Source organism: Micromesistius poutassou (assembly GCF_964030765.1).
Source record: "Micromesistius poutassou genome assembly, chromosome: 14".
NCBI classification, from domain to species: domain Eukaryota; kingdom Metazoa; phylum Chordata; class Actinopteri; order Gadiformes; family Gadidae; genus Micromesistius; species Micromesistius poutassou.
The window spans coordinates 9,843,170-9,858,313 of NC_140284.1; the positions used below are offsets into that span (position 1 = coordinate 9,843,170).

The following is a 15,144-nucleotide window of genomic DNA, read 5'->3' on the forward strand; positions in this document are numbered from 1 at the left end:
CTTTTCGATATATGGGCAGACTGTGTCCACTCATGTGCCTTATTCTAAACATCTGGAACCACATTTTAAGATACTTTCCGGTTTTTGGTTCTCGCCTTCGGGCCTGACTGCAGACAAAGCCCCGCTGCGCTCAGAAAGTTACAATATTATAACCCAACCTGTGAAGAAAGATGCGTAATATCGGATCTGGATGGATTCGTATGCGATGGTCAGGACGCGCCGGGCTAAAACGCCAGTAAAATGGTTTATAGACGACGACGCCTCGTAAAATAAATGTAATAACATGCTGTAAAATAGCAGCAGACGCCATCTTCGTCCATATAGGTTTACCTATAGGCCTGTGTGTTGTGTATTCCTATCGAGTGGATGATTCCTTTATGGATTTCATATTTGCACTAAGCAGGTCATCATCACGGAGCGTCTTGGCGTCTTCTGATGAGAGCCATAATTACTTAACGTATCCATATTCTTTATGAGGTGCGTGTGATTACACGCCCTTAATAAAAAAGGAGTCGCAGAAACAAAGTCCATTCGTGGATTGATGTCTGAAAGGTCAGATTTAAGAAATTGTAGATTATTTAATTTTAAAGACCCACTGACAGGTTTATTTGTATTTTTTATTTTCTGTCTCAGAGTTGTATGATCTTTAAAAGAAGACCAAAAAGTATTTTGCAACATGATGGAGGAAAACGAGGCTCAGGGTGGGGGTGTTTTGTTGTAAATGATGAGCACATTTAGTTTAGCAATGCTGTTGTGACACCACGTTACAGGCCTGTAACAGATATAACATTATAACAAGCTTTAAGTTATAATAGTAGGCCTGTGACGTCTGATGTCGCCAAACTTTCGTGCGTGGTTTGACCGTGCTCGTATTCCGCCGTCTGTTTATTTATGTGTGTCTGTTGCTGCAAACATTAAATAATGTAAGTACTACTTAAGTGTTGGGACTTGATTTCTTAGACAGGAATACAAGTTTTAGGCCTGCTCACTCAGAGACAGGCCCGATCACCGATCATACGTCTAATCCCCATGCCATAGGCCTACACTTTTTAATCTCCCCTACTTTAGGCCTGAATCTTTCACTAAACATGTATCAATACATCGTCAGTGAAACAGGAGTAAATGCAGTCTTACTTTTACGTTAAATAACATTGATCAGGAAAGTATTCAGACAAATGCCGCTAAACTAATTGTCCTGCAGTAGCTATAGCGCGTAAAGCGCGGTGCAGGACGTGCATGCGGAATATGAGGCGATTTGAAGGGCTGTAGGCCTGAATCTGATCATGCATCTGATCATAACGTGCAATGTGATACATAGTAGCCGCTGGCCTGTTTGGTGTTTTATAGGCAGTGTGGTGCATTAAGGCCGCTGAGCAGCCTGTGGTGTTTTATGTATGTCTGACCTACAAAAACATGCCAGTGTCCAACGATTATTGGATTTAGGCCGAGCAGAATTTGGGTTTATCCGTCTTGAATTAAGAAATCGTTGTTGTAGTTCGACACCGTGTGCCAATGGCCAAATATTATCCAAATTAATTAAATCTGAACTTAATTTAGATGTAGTTTGCAGACAGCGGGGATTTTCATATCTGATTAAAGAACACATTCAAAAAAGGCATGAGAGGAATAGCTACGGGCTCAAAAACTAATTTTCATTTTCTATGATGTGCGTAACGTAGCCTATGCATTTACTCCATTACAAAGTACCCCTATACATTACAAAGTACCCCTACTTTATAAAGGAGTCCTAATTTTAGGGTTTCACCGCTCAAATACAGGCGATCTATAGAAAGAAAACAAACAGAATAAATGCATGTCTTTTGTTCAGTCTGTTTTATTGCAGGATACATGCTACAAACATGCAACACAAATGAATATACTAAACATTGCCACTTGAAACATTTCTGCAATGGAGCCACTGGCTTGCGTGTAGGCTACAACAAACCGGGCGCTACATGAGGCTAAATGTGCTTTTGTGTGTGAAATGTTGTCTGATACCAGTCAGGTCGCTATACTGCGACATCTTCACATTAAAAGAGCCATGTCTACTGAGAACGGAAACAAAACCAAACAATTAAGCTCAATAATTTAAGACATAACAATTACCCTGTAATAAAATATACCAATAATAAGTAATGCAACAAAATGTTTACCAAAAAACACGCATAGATCTACAATCACAGTTTCGTTCACATAAAAAAAAGGATGATACAAGGACACTAACGCACTAGCATCGTGTGGACAGGAGGTGACAAAGACGCTGAAACACTCAGAGGACCACGTTGGAGCTCACGAAAAGGTGAGGTTGGAGGTGAGTTCTCGGATGCGGTTTTCCCGGCTCATCTTCTTGAGTTTCATCCTGCGGTTCTGGAACCAGATCTTGACCTGTCTGTCACTCAGGTTCACGCACTTGCTGATCTCTAGGCGGCGCTCTCGCGTCAGATACATGTTGAAGAGGAACTCCTTCTCCAGTTCCAAAGTCTGGTGTTTGGTGTAGGGACACCGCTTCTTTCGCCCACTCTTCGCGGTCAGCCAGTTGCTCGTTGGTGCATCGTTGTCGAACTCTGAAAGATATTGAAAAAAATAAAGATGCATTAGATGCATTAGAATTTCACATCCAGCTAATTAAACACGTTTTACTGGGATAATTGTGTGCTCCTCAGTGATGGCAGTATAAATAATGCAGAGTGCAATGTAGTGTGCCTAAATTAATTAGGACACTACTGATGAAAAAACGGAACTGCTGGTCAAGTCAATACGTGTAGCATAAATTATAAATGAGCTAATTAGTGCATATAAAGGGAATATCCTGCCACAATAACACACAATTATGTTACTGTGCTGCATCTGAGCGCCTGAATGATAGGCCTACTTTTGATTATATTTCATAAGCCCAAGACATTTTTAAACTTTTTAAAGTCTCAGCATCAGCTCATAAATTCGTTATATGACATTTAAGATACCAATAAAAAATAAAGACTTCAGAAAGAAGAAAACAGTTTTAATTTTAATTCAAACACTGGGAGCATCATTGTGGCGTAAACTCAAATCAGTTAATTAATTAATCCAAGTCCCATGCTATCCAAACGTGAGTTTAAATACAACATTAAATTAGACTTTTAACAAAAAATTGCACAACATCACCACGTCCACAATTAGGACGTTTAAATCCAATAAGACCAAGAGGCTAACGATTGGTAACCCATAACCACCACCCGCGTGTCGCCTGCTGCATGGGAAGAGCATGCATGTCCAGGCAGCTTAAGGAAGGCTCTCATTAAACATTACGACTTAAGGGTTGTTTGTGTTTTATACCGGCATTTATGATGCCGAAGCGTTCGTCTTACACCAGCACGCAATCAAAGATTTTATTGTAGTCTACCCACCTTTCGTTTCCTTCTGTGATACCACGGGGCTGGACTCAGAGGACTCCTTCTTCTCCTCCGCGCAGGACTTGGTGTCCGGGCTCTCCACGGGGACCGGGGTTCTGGAGGCGTCGCGGGTCTGGGGCGACCGTTCCCCCGTCTTGTTGTCCACCTCGCCGTAAACGGAGGAATGCGACTTGGGAGCTGCCACCTGATTGAGTTGCATCAACGTCGTATTCGGACTTGGCGTTTCGTGACAGTAATCCGGCTGGTGCTTTGCGCTCGCGTAAGTTTGGCTCAACCGGAAATAGCCTGGAACTGGTATCTCTGGACCGTCCACTGGACACGACTCGGGAAGGAGGGTGGAGTACGTCGGGACATCCGAGGAGCTGACTTTGGCTCTCTTGTCTGAGTACATGCAGCAGTTGCTCTCCTCCTTGATGCTCTGTGGAAACGTAACACTTGATATCTGACCGAGGTTTGGCTCCAGCCGGCAGGATCGGTTCGGGTCAGGCCAGTTATCTAGCTGAGGTATGTACGAGTGGACGTTCATCCCCATGTTTTGGTGGTTCACCTCCCCTCTCTTGCCGAAAGACGGCAGAAGTCCACAGGTTTGCATTCCGTAAGTTCCCATGTCTGCACCAGAAGACATGTACACCCCGCTGTTTGAATAAAAGCTATCCGTCCGGCAAGCTCCGATTAACGAGTCCACCAGAAAGGGGTTTGCCGCAGGAGAGCTGCTGGAAAAAGACATTTTGGATGTGCAGTCTATAGAGGAGGGAGATGTCCGTGGTAAGCTGACATATCTAGAAAAACAATCTCCGCGCGACTCGGGATGACTCTCTACCACATGACGAGCCCACCAATGAGATTTGAAAATGGCCTTGAGACGCATGCCTGCTCTCCCACCACAGACGCATCGACTCGCAGCTCCGATACGTGGTCAACAGCGACACCTAGAACACGGACTTGAAATTGGTTCCACCGACTTACAAAGGGTTGTGCCTCCAAACGCACATGCCGTGTTTTGGAGCAGAACTCGGACGCTCGATAAATAAATAAATAGCCTGCACGGAAAATAAGCTATTTAAACATGTTGACGTTGACTATGCACCATTTCGGAGAAATAAAATGAATGTGTGCACTGGAGTAGTGCAGAATGTGCAGATGCACTGTAGGCCTGTTTGGCGCAGAGACGACAGCTGCAGCCATCAACACATATCCGCATCGCTCTTGAATTATTTTGTAGGAACTATAATGTACGCGACTAATTGGCTGTATCAATATCATATAAAGTTCGAATACATAATAATGAATAATTCAACAAATACATAATGGCACTCGTTGGTGTTGCACGACTGACTTAAACCTACACTAATTAAACATTTTATATATTTTTCATTTAGTAAAGGCTGGTTAAAAAATGAATGCCGTGCCGTTATCCAGGCACGGAAGATGGACTGATTGCACCAGTTTTATTCTCATTAAGGGTGTCTGTAATGTGTAGGGTTTGATTGGCCTACCAGCGTCTTGAGATGGCGAGCAAACGCTACAATTATTTAAATTGAAGTGCGTAATCTCTCAAATGCGTAATCTCTCATCTCTGTGAACATGCATTGATGAATATCTATGTTTTTAAATATGCCTGTTACCTTCAATTAAATGGTCACTGATTTGTTAAAGATGTATTGAAATCAGCCTATTATATTGTATTTTTATTTATTTGATTTCATTTGAGGAGATAATCTAGTATTTATTTTGTTATTTTAAGCTATGGATATGCATCATTTAAATAAAGAATTGAAGAAGAATAGTTTAGGCCTGCAACTTTTTTTTCGAACTAATTGTTAGTGATTTATTCTATACGTTTTTGTAGTGCTTACATGTTATAGTGGCTGCAAGGTGCTTTTATGTTTTGATTGTTTTAAGTCTCATTTTAATAAAAGCGTCTTCTAAATGACTAAATATGAACGTCAACTGTTCTTCAATCACTCTGCTTCCTCGGTCCTCCGTCGCGCCTGTAAGAAAGACTAATGTGTGGGATTCACTAACACATTTAAATGGACAAATATCTAAAATACATGTTAGGCGGTTCAGATAGACGAGCTATGATTAAGAAAACGAATATAATACTGATGATACTTATCTATTCTATGTAGCCTACCGATTATGTTTAAAATACGCCTTTGACCTACAAACCAATTCACTTTATAATCTGACTAAATAACAAGAATAAATTGATACTATTTTAAGGGGACACAGATTCAACTAGAGCTATTATTAAGCTTCAAACTTCGGAGGCAATATAAAGTGGAATAGCATTTTAAATCGAGTACAACATTTACTTCACAATTAAATTGAGGTGGTTATTTCTGAGGCATTACCTTACTCAAATATTTCATGCATTTTCTACAACTTGGTGTTTCTAAGGACTTTTTCTTAAAGGATTTTGCGACAATTAGTTGATAGCCTTCGGTCAGTGCACAAGATAATTGTATTACTAATTTTCAGGGCTTGGAATGAGACTTCTGATTGTTGAAAACGTGGCCATCAATGGTCTTTATTCATGTGATTTAGCTAATAATAATAATAATAATAATAATGTAGGCCTACTGCAACCTTTTCATTTGGACGCACTGTGCCGGCCGATACCACCTAACTAGTTATACAGAACACATTATCACTACCATGGTCATTATGATATACAGATAATATAAAACGTACATTACTAGAATTGAGCAACTGAATCGGGTTCAATTGTATACTTCAACTTGTAAAAATGTCAATAAATTGCTGTTCAGCTTAGAGAAGAGATTGATTATTATTATTATTCAAATAGACCGCTGTTCAAACTAGGAAAAAATACAAATATATATAGAGGACTTTACATGACGGTTATATTTATAGATGTTGACAGCCGCACCCTTATCTACGTTATCTATTTATCCACATCACTGTGCTTGCACAAGAAATAACAGCCAAGGTATCAAATGTAACATCGGCTCTCTGATCTGATCTGCAGCCACAACTCTGCCCTCGTGTGGCGAGAACACGAAGTGACTACGCAATGTAAAATAGGACGGCATTCATGCGCAAGGATTCACATGTATGTGACCATTATTGCATCCGAGGCGTGTGTTGCAGGAGAGTGATCTCTTTAATGTCAACTCGCCGCCACACACACACACACACACACACACACACACACACACACACACACACACACACACACACACACACACACACACACACATCCACGCACACACACACACACACACACACACACACACACACACACACACACACACACACACACACACACACACACACACACACATTGGCCTACACATGCCACGTGTTGCTGTGATATGTAAGCCCAAAATGTGTTGTATATATATATATATATATATATATACATTACGGGTTAAGCATAGTTCAATTAATTATATGCATTGCATTGATTCAGCCTGACGACGCACAGAACTCTGTAAGACCAGATAGTGTAGCATGGCTTTGGGCTGGGACGTCGTCATTATCATTACTGCTACAGCAACACTTGCCTTTGTCCTTGGCGATTAGGCCGAGAGCTGAGTTGACAACAAAACAGTTTTAAAAGGGCGTTTGAGACTTTCGACTTTAGGCTATGTGTTGTGGGATGAGGAGAAGTGAAGGTCCGAGCTTCCAAACGCTTTAGAGAAACGTATGCAGTTAAACTCTTTCTTAACAGGAAAGAATCGGTCCGCTTGAATTCTTATGGCTGAGGCGATTGCCCCTTATTTAGGCATTTACAGCTGTCTTTATTGTACTGTCTAGACGGTTCAAGGTTTAGCAAACAATCCAGTGTAAGAAATAAAAGAGCCATATAGCCTCCGCCTACGCAGCAAACCCGAGCAGGCCTCACACAACCCAGAATATGTACACGCCTTTTGGTTCGCCAATTATTCTCCTGGTAACAGAGGTGTATAGGGCCTTAAATAATACATGTTTTTATTTCACACACCACAATACATCACATGCATATTTAAAATGCATACACAAGTGGGCTTTTTCGTATAAATAAATTCACTGAATAAATGTGTCCTGATATACCAGACTTGTAAAAGGTTACATGTTGATTATACAAACACCAAAAAATATCCTCAATTCATCCATGTGTCTAGAATCGTGTTCTTTCATTGTAAGCGAACAATTTTCCCAAAAAAATGCTATGGGTATGGACAGGCGTCAAATGTTTGGTTTGATCTCTCCACCGCCCGTCGAGTTTGTCTTTGACCGAGGGCTTCTGATCCGCTCCGTTTGTCCATCAAAACAAGGGGTTCCCCGTGAAATACTGTAGGCGATCCCGGTTGAGTTTTTTCTCTTTCATCCTTCTGTTCTGGAACCATATCTTCACCTGGCGGTCTGATAGATTCAGCATTCTGGACAACTGTAGACGCTTCTCTTTGTTTATGTACACGTTGAAAAAGAATTCTCGTTCAAGTTCTCGGATCTGGTACTTTGAGTAAGGGCATCTCTTCTTCCGCGACTTGGTGGAACCTGAAGAGAAAAATTAAAAACAACAGGAGATGAGAATCCAGGCAATCTGGACAATTGAATAAAAAAGTGCCAAATGTGTTCCCTTTGACAATCAGCACAAAAGCCTCCTCTCATGGTCGGGCTCAACAGGCGTGCACGTGTGGCGAACTAGAGCGCGCGCACACCACACGCACACACGCACACAAATGCGGACTTTTTTTTATCTCTCCCGCTCTCCAAACGCATGCTCCTTTACGCAGGCGCCCACGCACGCATGTGCGAGCACACACACACACACACACACACACACACACACACACACACACACACACACACACACACACACACACACACACACACACATACACACACACACACACACACACACACACACACACACACAAAACATACACACACAGTCCTACTCAGAATTCGTATTTAAAATGTGCACATTTCTATTTCACATAGCCTGGCTTTTATGTGGTGTGCATGGTTTTTATATTGCTGAATGTGCTCTATAGGTCTATATACAAAGGCGATAGAGTTTCATAGGGCTATATAGAAGTCGACATTAAACCGTGAGTCGTTTTTTTCTTCTTCCCTCTAAGTCCTTGGAAACCGATATCTCAAGAATCAGCGAATTGCATTCACATGCACAGGCTATGCATGACCATTTAAACAAATACGCACACTGTCGTTATGATTAACAAAGCAGCGAGCAAGGAATAGCGTTCGCTAATGTTTTCCCGTTGTAAATACCTTGGCGACCATAAAGTAAATCTTATAGGGATATAAAAAGGTTTGCATGCTTATAAAGCCACACATAAAACTCGACCGACATGCTAGTGGACAGAGTTTACATACTCGTCCATTGTCTACAAAAGCCCATACTTACTCTGATCGCTGGTCTTGTCACCGGAGTCCAAGGATGAGTCTTCATTGAGGTTCTCCGTCGAATCCGATTTGGATTGTTCTGCTTTGTTTATTGTCTCCCCATTATCTGTCGCCTCCACGGGCACAGGCGAGTCTGTCTTTTGTGCTGTGTGCTCCGCGTTGGTCCTCTCCGAGTTGAGGGTTTCAAAAAACTGGTCGAACCCCTGCGGAAGGACCCCGTTCCGGCCAACGTTAGCGAGGAAACTGCACGTCGAGTTCGACCCAATGTGGTGACCGTAGGAGTCGTTTTTAAAGAGCATGTCCGCCCGGCCAGAAGACTGAATTAAATCCCGTTGCATGATCTCCTCCGTGGAGTAATAAGACGCGTAGTTGCTCCTGTAGTGCCATTTGCTCGGATGGTCCAGTCCATAATCCCTGAAAGCGACTTCGCGAACTGGTTGGACTTGGGCTATGTTGGGAGAATACGGGAAATTGATTTGACACGTAGTGGTCTGCGGTAAAAAGGAAGTAACTGATGAAAAATCAGGCGCCGTAACGTAATAGGTACAGTTGGGTAAATACATGTTTGGAGCGCAGTTGTTGCGATCATCGTACTCCGTCATCTCTCCCCTTCCGTTTGCAACAGTGAGAGGAATTGGCAGCTTGACTGTGTTAAACTTTGTCCATATATTGCACCATGTGGCGCAAAGTCGAGAAGGCGAAAAAATCGGAAACGCAGGCAGACCTGCAATTCATCTTCATCGATTCTGGAGGTAATTGTGTCATGTGATCCAGCCAAGGAATTTACCATATATCAATATCACTCATTAAAAACTGTCCTCGGAAACTCATGTGGGCGCATGCACGAGAGTCCATTGGTCGTGGTGGTGTGTAGGGCTACTCCTCTCAGCCTCCTTGTCCTATGGCTCGAGGAAGGGAAATGTGTGAAGCACCACTGGAATTTATCATTGAGGGTTTAGGGTAACGTAATCTTCATCATGAAATGGCAACCAAACCACGTAGGGATTAATCCGTGTGCGGTGGAGCAGACACCGCGGGCTGCAGCGACAGACGAGACACGTTGAGAATGACCTCGACTTATAACTTGGAGCCGAATAGCTCTAAAAGGCCACGACGCGTTCACCCGTATTGGCTGCTAGTAATCTGATATAAACACGTATTGCATGTGCCTATAGGTATGTGTACAGATGGGAGAGATGGAACAATGGGATTTCAATGAAAATGTAATATAAACTGTTGTGATGTTAAAGGGTTGAATTTAGATTACAACGTAGCGAAATAAGACTCAAGAATAGTTCCATTTGCCAAAACAACACCGAGCTGGAAGCTTTACGCAAGGAGCAAAAGAAAACCAATTTGAGAACGTACGGATGTTATAAAACCACTGCATTTCATTTTAGAAAACAGGCCTGCATATTATAAAGGCTCGTGGTTATATGAACCATGGTGGTCCTCCTACCTTAACCTCCCAGATACAAAGCAGTGGACTGCTTGTAACAACCAAGACGCGCAGACATTACGCATTAGTACATCCATAGTATATTCAATCCCCCCCCCACCCCCGAAAAAAAATAAATACACGTCAACGGTCACCCAGATATGTTAAACGTGGCATTACATTGCCAAGTACAGAAAAATCACACTGGCTTTGACCGTCTGGGTGGATGTGTACGAAGCAGTCACCAACAACCGTCTGCAGGCAAATCATTTTATTGCACAAACAAAGGGGCACTCACTAGTTAAAGTAAGCTCTTAGTCGAGGCCCGGCGCGGCGACGAGAAGGACTTGTAGCCAACAGTTTGAATAAAACAAATCCGCCATCCATTGAAGAGTTTGTTTTTCTTTGTGAGTATAATTTCCATTTTCATTTTCCAAAATGTAGGATAGCCTATATGTCATATCCATTTGTTTAACTAAATACAAAAAGAAAATGCATTTTGAAAAAAAATAACAAATTTGAGTTGTAGGGCTTGACGGGCACTTTGCCCACCTCTAGTTAGACTAGATCACTTTTAATGCTATTTCTGATTTAAGTTTAAATGTTTTCATTTAAAATGTGTAATGCGTAATTCCAGTGTGCGATTTTTTGTAGTTTGCGTGGCGGAACCAGAACATGGTCGAGCAATGCAAAACGAGGCCTTGCTAGGCTACACTTAGCCCTGCCGTATACACACCACAACCAAATAAGTACAAAACAACCCATATAACCTAGAGAAACGCTTTTATGATAGACTATTTACAATATGTGTATATATATATATATATATATATATATATATATATATATTAACCATACGACAGCAAAACTAGAGCTACACATTAACAGTGAAAACACCTGTGTGCCAGCGTAAATAATTCGTTATTATTAAACCAAATAACGCAAGCCTTAGGCCTATACCTCCAACGACAAAGCCAAGTAAAGACGTTAAGTGAAATAACAAAAGGTATCCAAAGATACTCTGTGAATAACTAATAAGGAAATGTATTTCTTTGTGCTTTTTTTTTTTTAGAAAATGCACTTAACGTTTGGTTTTGGGTGCATTTTTTAATTCGATGAAGAACTATTACATGCTTCTTATTATCATATAATTGTTTTAAGTCGTCTAGTCAGTACATTATTTCGAGTTATTATATTCTGGGCAAAACGAATCGTGCGAGGAAGAAGCAATGTGACACAAATAGTCCAGCTCGTGCGAAAACCAAACTGTGAGCCGGGTTGCATTTCCAGAGTAACTATAAAACACAAACAGCCTCACTCCACAGGCGGCTCGTTCATCCAGCTCCACATCACGCGGTCCAGTTGCTCTGATTGTTTTGGTGGAGATCTAATTGTAAAATGCATTACAACGCCTTCAAATAGAAAACACCTACTCCAGGGGTATTTCCAATGCGTTCCAAAGCGCTCAGATGTAATCATAACGCCGTTAAAAGAAAACGGTGTGTATGTAAATAGACAACTGGCCGATGTTGTGCCAGGATTTTAGACAACTTCACACCGAATACTTGACCTTAACTTTGTTTTGGCGCCCCCAGTGTCTGCAGCGCCGGAACTGCCCTCTGCCTTTGTCAGTAGTGCTCCAGGGCCCTGGGCAGAGCACAACAACATCCCTGCGCCTACTGGCGGGGATAATAGGCTGATTGTGGCAATGAACGAATTCACTTTGTCACGTTGTGGTTAGGGCCATACATAATGATATGCAGTTACGCATCCATTTAGTATAGGCCTAGCTTGGCTTATACTACACTTGGACCAGGGTAAAGAGACGTATTACACTAAGCTATGGTTGCACATTGGCTATACCGAATGCAGGTAGCCTAAAGGTCTAAAGTATTTGGCGTGATTTTGGGGAAATTACGCACATTATTATTATGCTGAAACGTGATTATTTTCGAATTTCGCTGCTCAAACAATCAAAGTGATCTCACACTAATATACACAAAGTAAGGGTTACATAATAGGCTTAGCTGATGCATCTGATCTATCTATAGTTAACCGGTTAGGAATTTCATTTATTTTTATCCACGTTTTAATGGCAACGCGTCAACCGGCCTGATGATCAATATACAGTAAATGAACTGCTTAACGGAATGAGCAGAACGCTAAACAGCTCCAAACGTCCACATGACCTAAAAACTAGTGATGCGTGATAATGTCCCACGCATAGTGTATTCAATGTGTTGGCTTTAATTTAAAAAAAAAAACATAATCGTCCGATCTAAGAAACTGACGCAGTTAAATGTTAAGGTACGCGTAGGAACTATGATAGACGTTGGCAAGACACACACTTAGAATACCACAAAATATATAAATCAATAGGCCTACATGCTTTATTTGAACCATTTACGCCTATAACAGAAGTCCTCAAACACCGCATTGTGGTTAGCGGGCTGCCATAAAGCGCAAATGTAGGCTAGGCCCAACCCGCCTACTGAATGTCAGTGCTATCTGTTAGTTCAACATGTTTATTCTAGGCTTAAAATAAACTAGGAGTCTAAGCATAAGCCCGGAGTGTCATATGTCACCGATGCAGTCAAATGAGGCTTTTAATATCCAGTTACGAGCTCCTAGATACTTAAGACATATTGGGATGGCTAGAGTGTTTTTGGAGGAAGACGGTGCTAAGGATTAGGCTCATAGTCTTAATATAACATTATGAATAATATAAACCCAGGCATTCTGATTCTGATATTCTACTACATTATATATATATTTCCACTATAAGACAATGAAAGAACCGCATACCCCAATTGCCTTTACCTAAATGGTTACCTATTGATCTATGTCGCCTATATGTGGATCTATATTTCCTAGACATCTCAGACCTTTACTTATTCAAACGCTTAATTTTTGGGGGCATTTTCCTACATGTCTACATGTCTTACCTAAATGTCTAAAAGCAAACTGAAGTCACAATCACAAGTTCACGGGCTAATGTGACCAGGGGCTTTAAATAGACGCGCGCATCTGGCAGATGGTCCGAGAAGGTGGCTAAACTCGGCCTATAGTCCATACTATAGGCCCCACCACGTCATACCAAGGCCAGGATTATTGTGAAAATACGTTATATTACAGATACCCAAAGCAAATGTCCAGAAATTGTGCAAATTGCGTTAATACAGTTAGTGCAGTCCGTATGATGCGGCCTTCTCTAATTGCGGACCGAGGAGAAGAGGAGAGATGGATTAATCTTGTTACGCATTCTGCAATGCGCTATATAATACACAATTAACAATAAACGACCCACGAATTATAATCCACCCAGAGACTTGATGGGCTTTTCCAAATGCACTTGTTTTCGTTCAAAACGACCTGGGCCTATGGGCGATGACGCCCTTTACGTGGAGTACAATCCAGTAAACTGCACCAAATATCTTGCAATCCGAGAAATGTTTTATTAACTTCGATAGTCCAACAAAAAGTTACTTTAATACTGTTGAACAAAGACAAACAAACAATCTAACTAACAAACAAACATCAAGGTGGCGCACGTGTCTGTATCGCCGCAATACAAAACGCCCCAAAGCGTAACTCGAATCATTCATGCTGATATGAAAAAGAAGCCTCTTCACAAACTGTAATCTGTGGTTCATCAGGATGCTTATATTTTTATTTTAATCTCATGTATGATAAATCTCTTCGATTTTTTTCTGACTCCTTGTCACACTTTTTTTACAGGAATGTCATCACATTTCATAAATATTCCATCTCATAGTGATGCATGCGTGGGAAGAAAAAACTTTTATAGCCTACAAATAATACAAATAATACGAATTCGGTGCCGCCGTGGTCCGAGCAGATGAAAACGCTGTAGCCCTGTTATTTAGTATTTTCTTCAATACGAGAAGGCTTGCTCCCGCATCATCAGTCGTTTCTTCTTCATCCGGCGGTTCTGAAACCATATTTTCACCTGTTGATCGCTCAGGTCCAGTCTGTGCGACAGCTCTTTCCTCTTCTGCCTGTTGATGAACTCATTCATCATGAACTCATTCTCAAGTTCAGCGAGCTGCGGTTTTGTGTAAGGCTTTCTCTTCTTCCTCGTTCTGGTTTGGGATGAGCACCATGACGCGCCTGCAATGAGAAGCACACACAGCGAACCGTTCACAAGTTTTCACAACACGCAATTTTAGAATCTACAGAAAACACACACTAACTGCTGCTAGGGCCCCCCGTGCCCACAGACAAATCTCGGAATACTAAAATAATCTGACCTTGATTGCAAAAATTAACCAAAAAATTTACTTTCATAATATTTCTTAATAATAATCCATTGCTCAGTCTTGTGCAGAATCCTGGAACAAATGGGAAGCTTACTGGAGGACTGATGGACTGAGTTCTGGCTCCGGCCGTGCACACTCGCTGCATTCACGGAATTCGGATCAAGTGAGGTTATAGACGCTGCAGGACGACCGTCCGAGGGATCTGAATACTCGTATCTGCTGGAAGATCTGCGAGCGGAGGGAATCCCATGATGGTCCTCCACGAAAACGTGCGATTGTTTACCCGATTCCTCAAGAGCCTTATGGGTCGAGTCCTGAAAACAGTATCGATTCGGCTCGTCCGCGAGGCCTTTGGCCGGGCTGCTGGCTGAGAGACCGGGGTTCAGAGACACCGGGCCGGAAAGGAACGGTGGGGAGTATCCTCCGAAGCCACGGTGGTGGTGGCCCTGTGGTGGCGGCGTGCATGAACTTGAGGATGTCCACGGGAGCGTGCACACATCCCTCCTGTTGTAGGGGAGCGGGTGGAGCGCGGGGATGTGGGCTCCATTGCCCCGCTGGAAGTTGGAGAAATACAGCGACTCCGGAGGAGGGAAATTCAACAGAGAACCAACATAACCGGCGTTTAAAGGATGATTCCGTTCGCACATTTCCA

General features: G+C 42.1%; 3 protein-coding genes across 3 annotated transcripts in view; all 3 read right to left on the bottom strand.

Annotated features, from left to right (window-relative positions):
• Positions 1-1,835: 1,835 nt before the first annotated feature.
• On the bottom strand, positions 1,836-4,119 carry hoxd10a (homeobox D10a; the record flags this gene model as incomplete). Its single annotated transcript, XM_084477997.1, has 2 exons — positions 1,836-2,564; positions 3,387-4,119. The coding sequence occupies 2 exons, from the start codon at positions 4,117-4,119 to the stop codon at positions 2,290-2,292; spliced, it is 1,008 nt and encodes a 335-aa protein (XP_084334123.1). The 3' UTR covers positions 1,836-2,289.
• A 3,549-nt stretch (positions 4,120-7,668) lies between these two features.
• On the bottom strand, positions 7,669-9,546 carry hoxd11a (homeobox D11a; the record flags this gene model as incomplete). The annotated part of the gene is made up of 2 exons (XM_084478096.1): positions 8,776-9,546; positions 7,669-7,901 (listed from the first exon to the last, which is right to left on the bottom strand). Exons 1-2 carry the CDS (start codon positions 9,374-9,376, stop codon positions 7,669-7,671), a joined length of 834 nt encoding a protein of 277 aa, XP_084334222.1. The 5' UTR covers positions 9,377-9,546.
• Positions 9,547-14,107: 4,561 nt separating this feature from the next.
• The window catches only part of hoxd12a (homeobox D12a), a gene marked incomplete at both ends in the record, with an annotated part of 1,038 nt that continues 1 nt past the window's right edge, over positions 14,108-15,144 (bottom strand). Inside the window, 2 exons of the mRNA XM_084478415.1 lie at positions 14,108-14,343; positions 14,587-15,144. The exon at positions 14,587-15,144 is cut by the window's right edge and continues 1 nt beyond it. Of these exons, the coding sequence (XP_084334541.1) occupies positions 14,108-14,343; positions 14,587-15,144 (794 nt within the window). The remainder of the gene's footprint in view (positions 14,344-14,586) is intronic.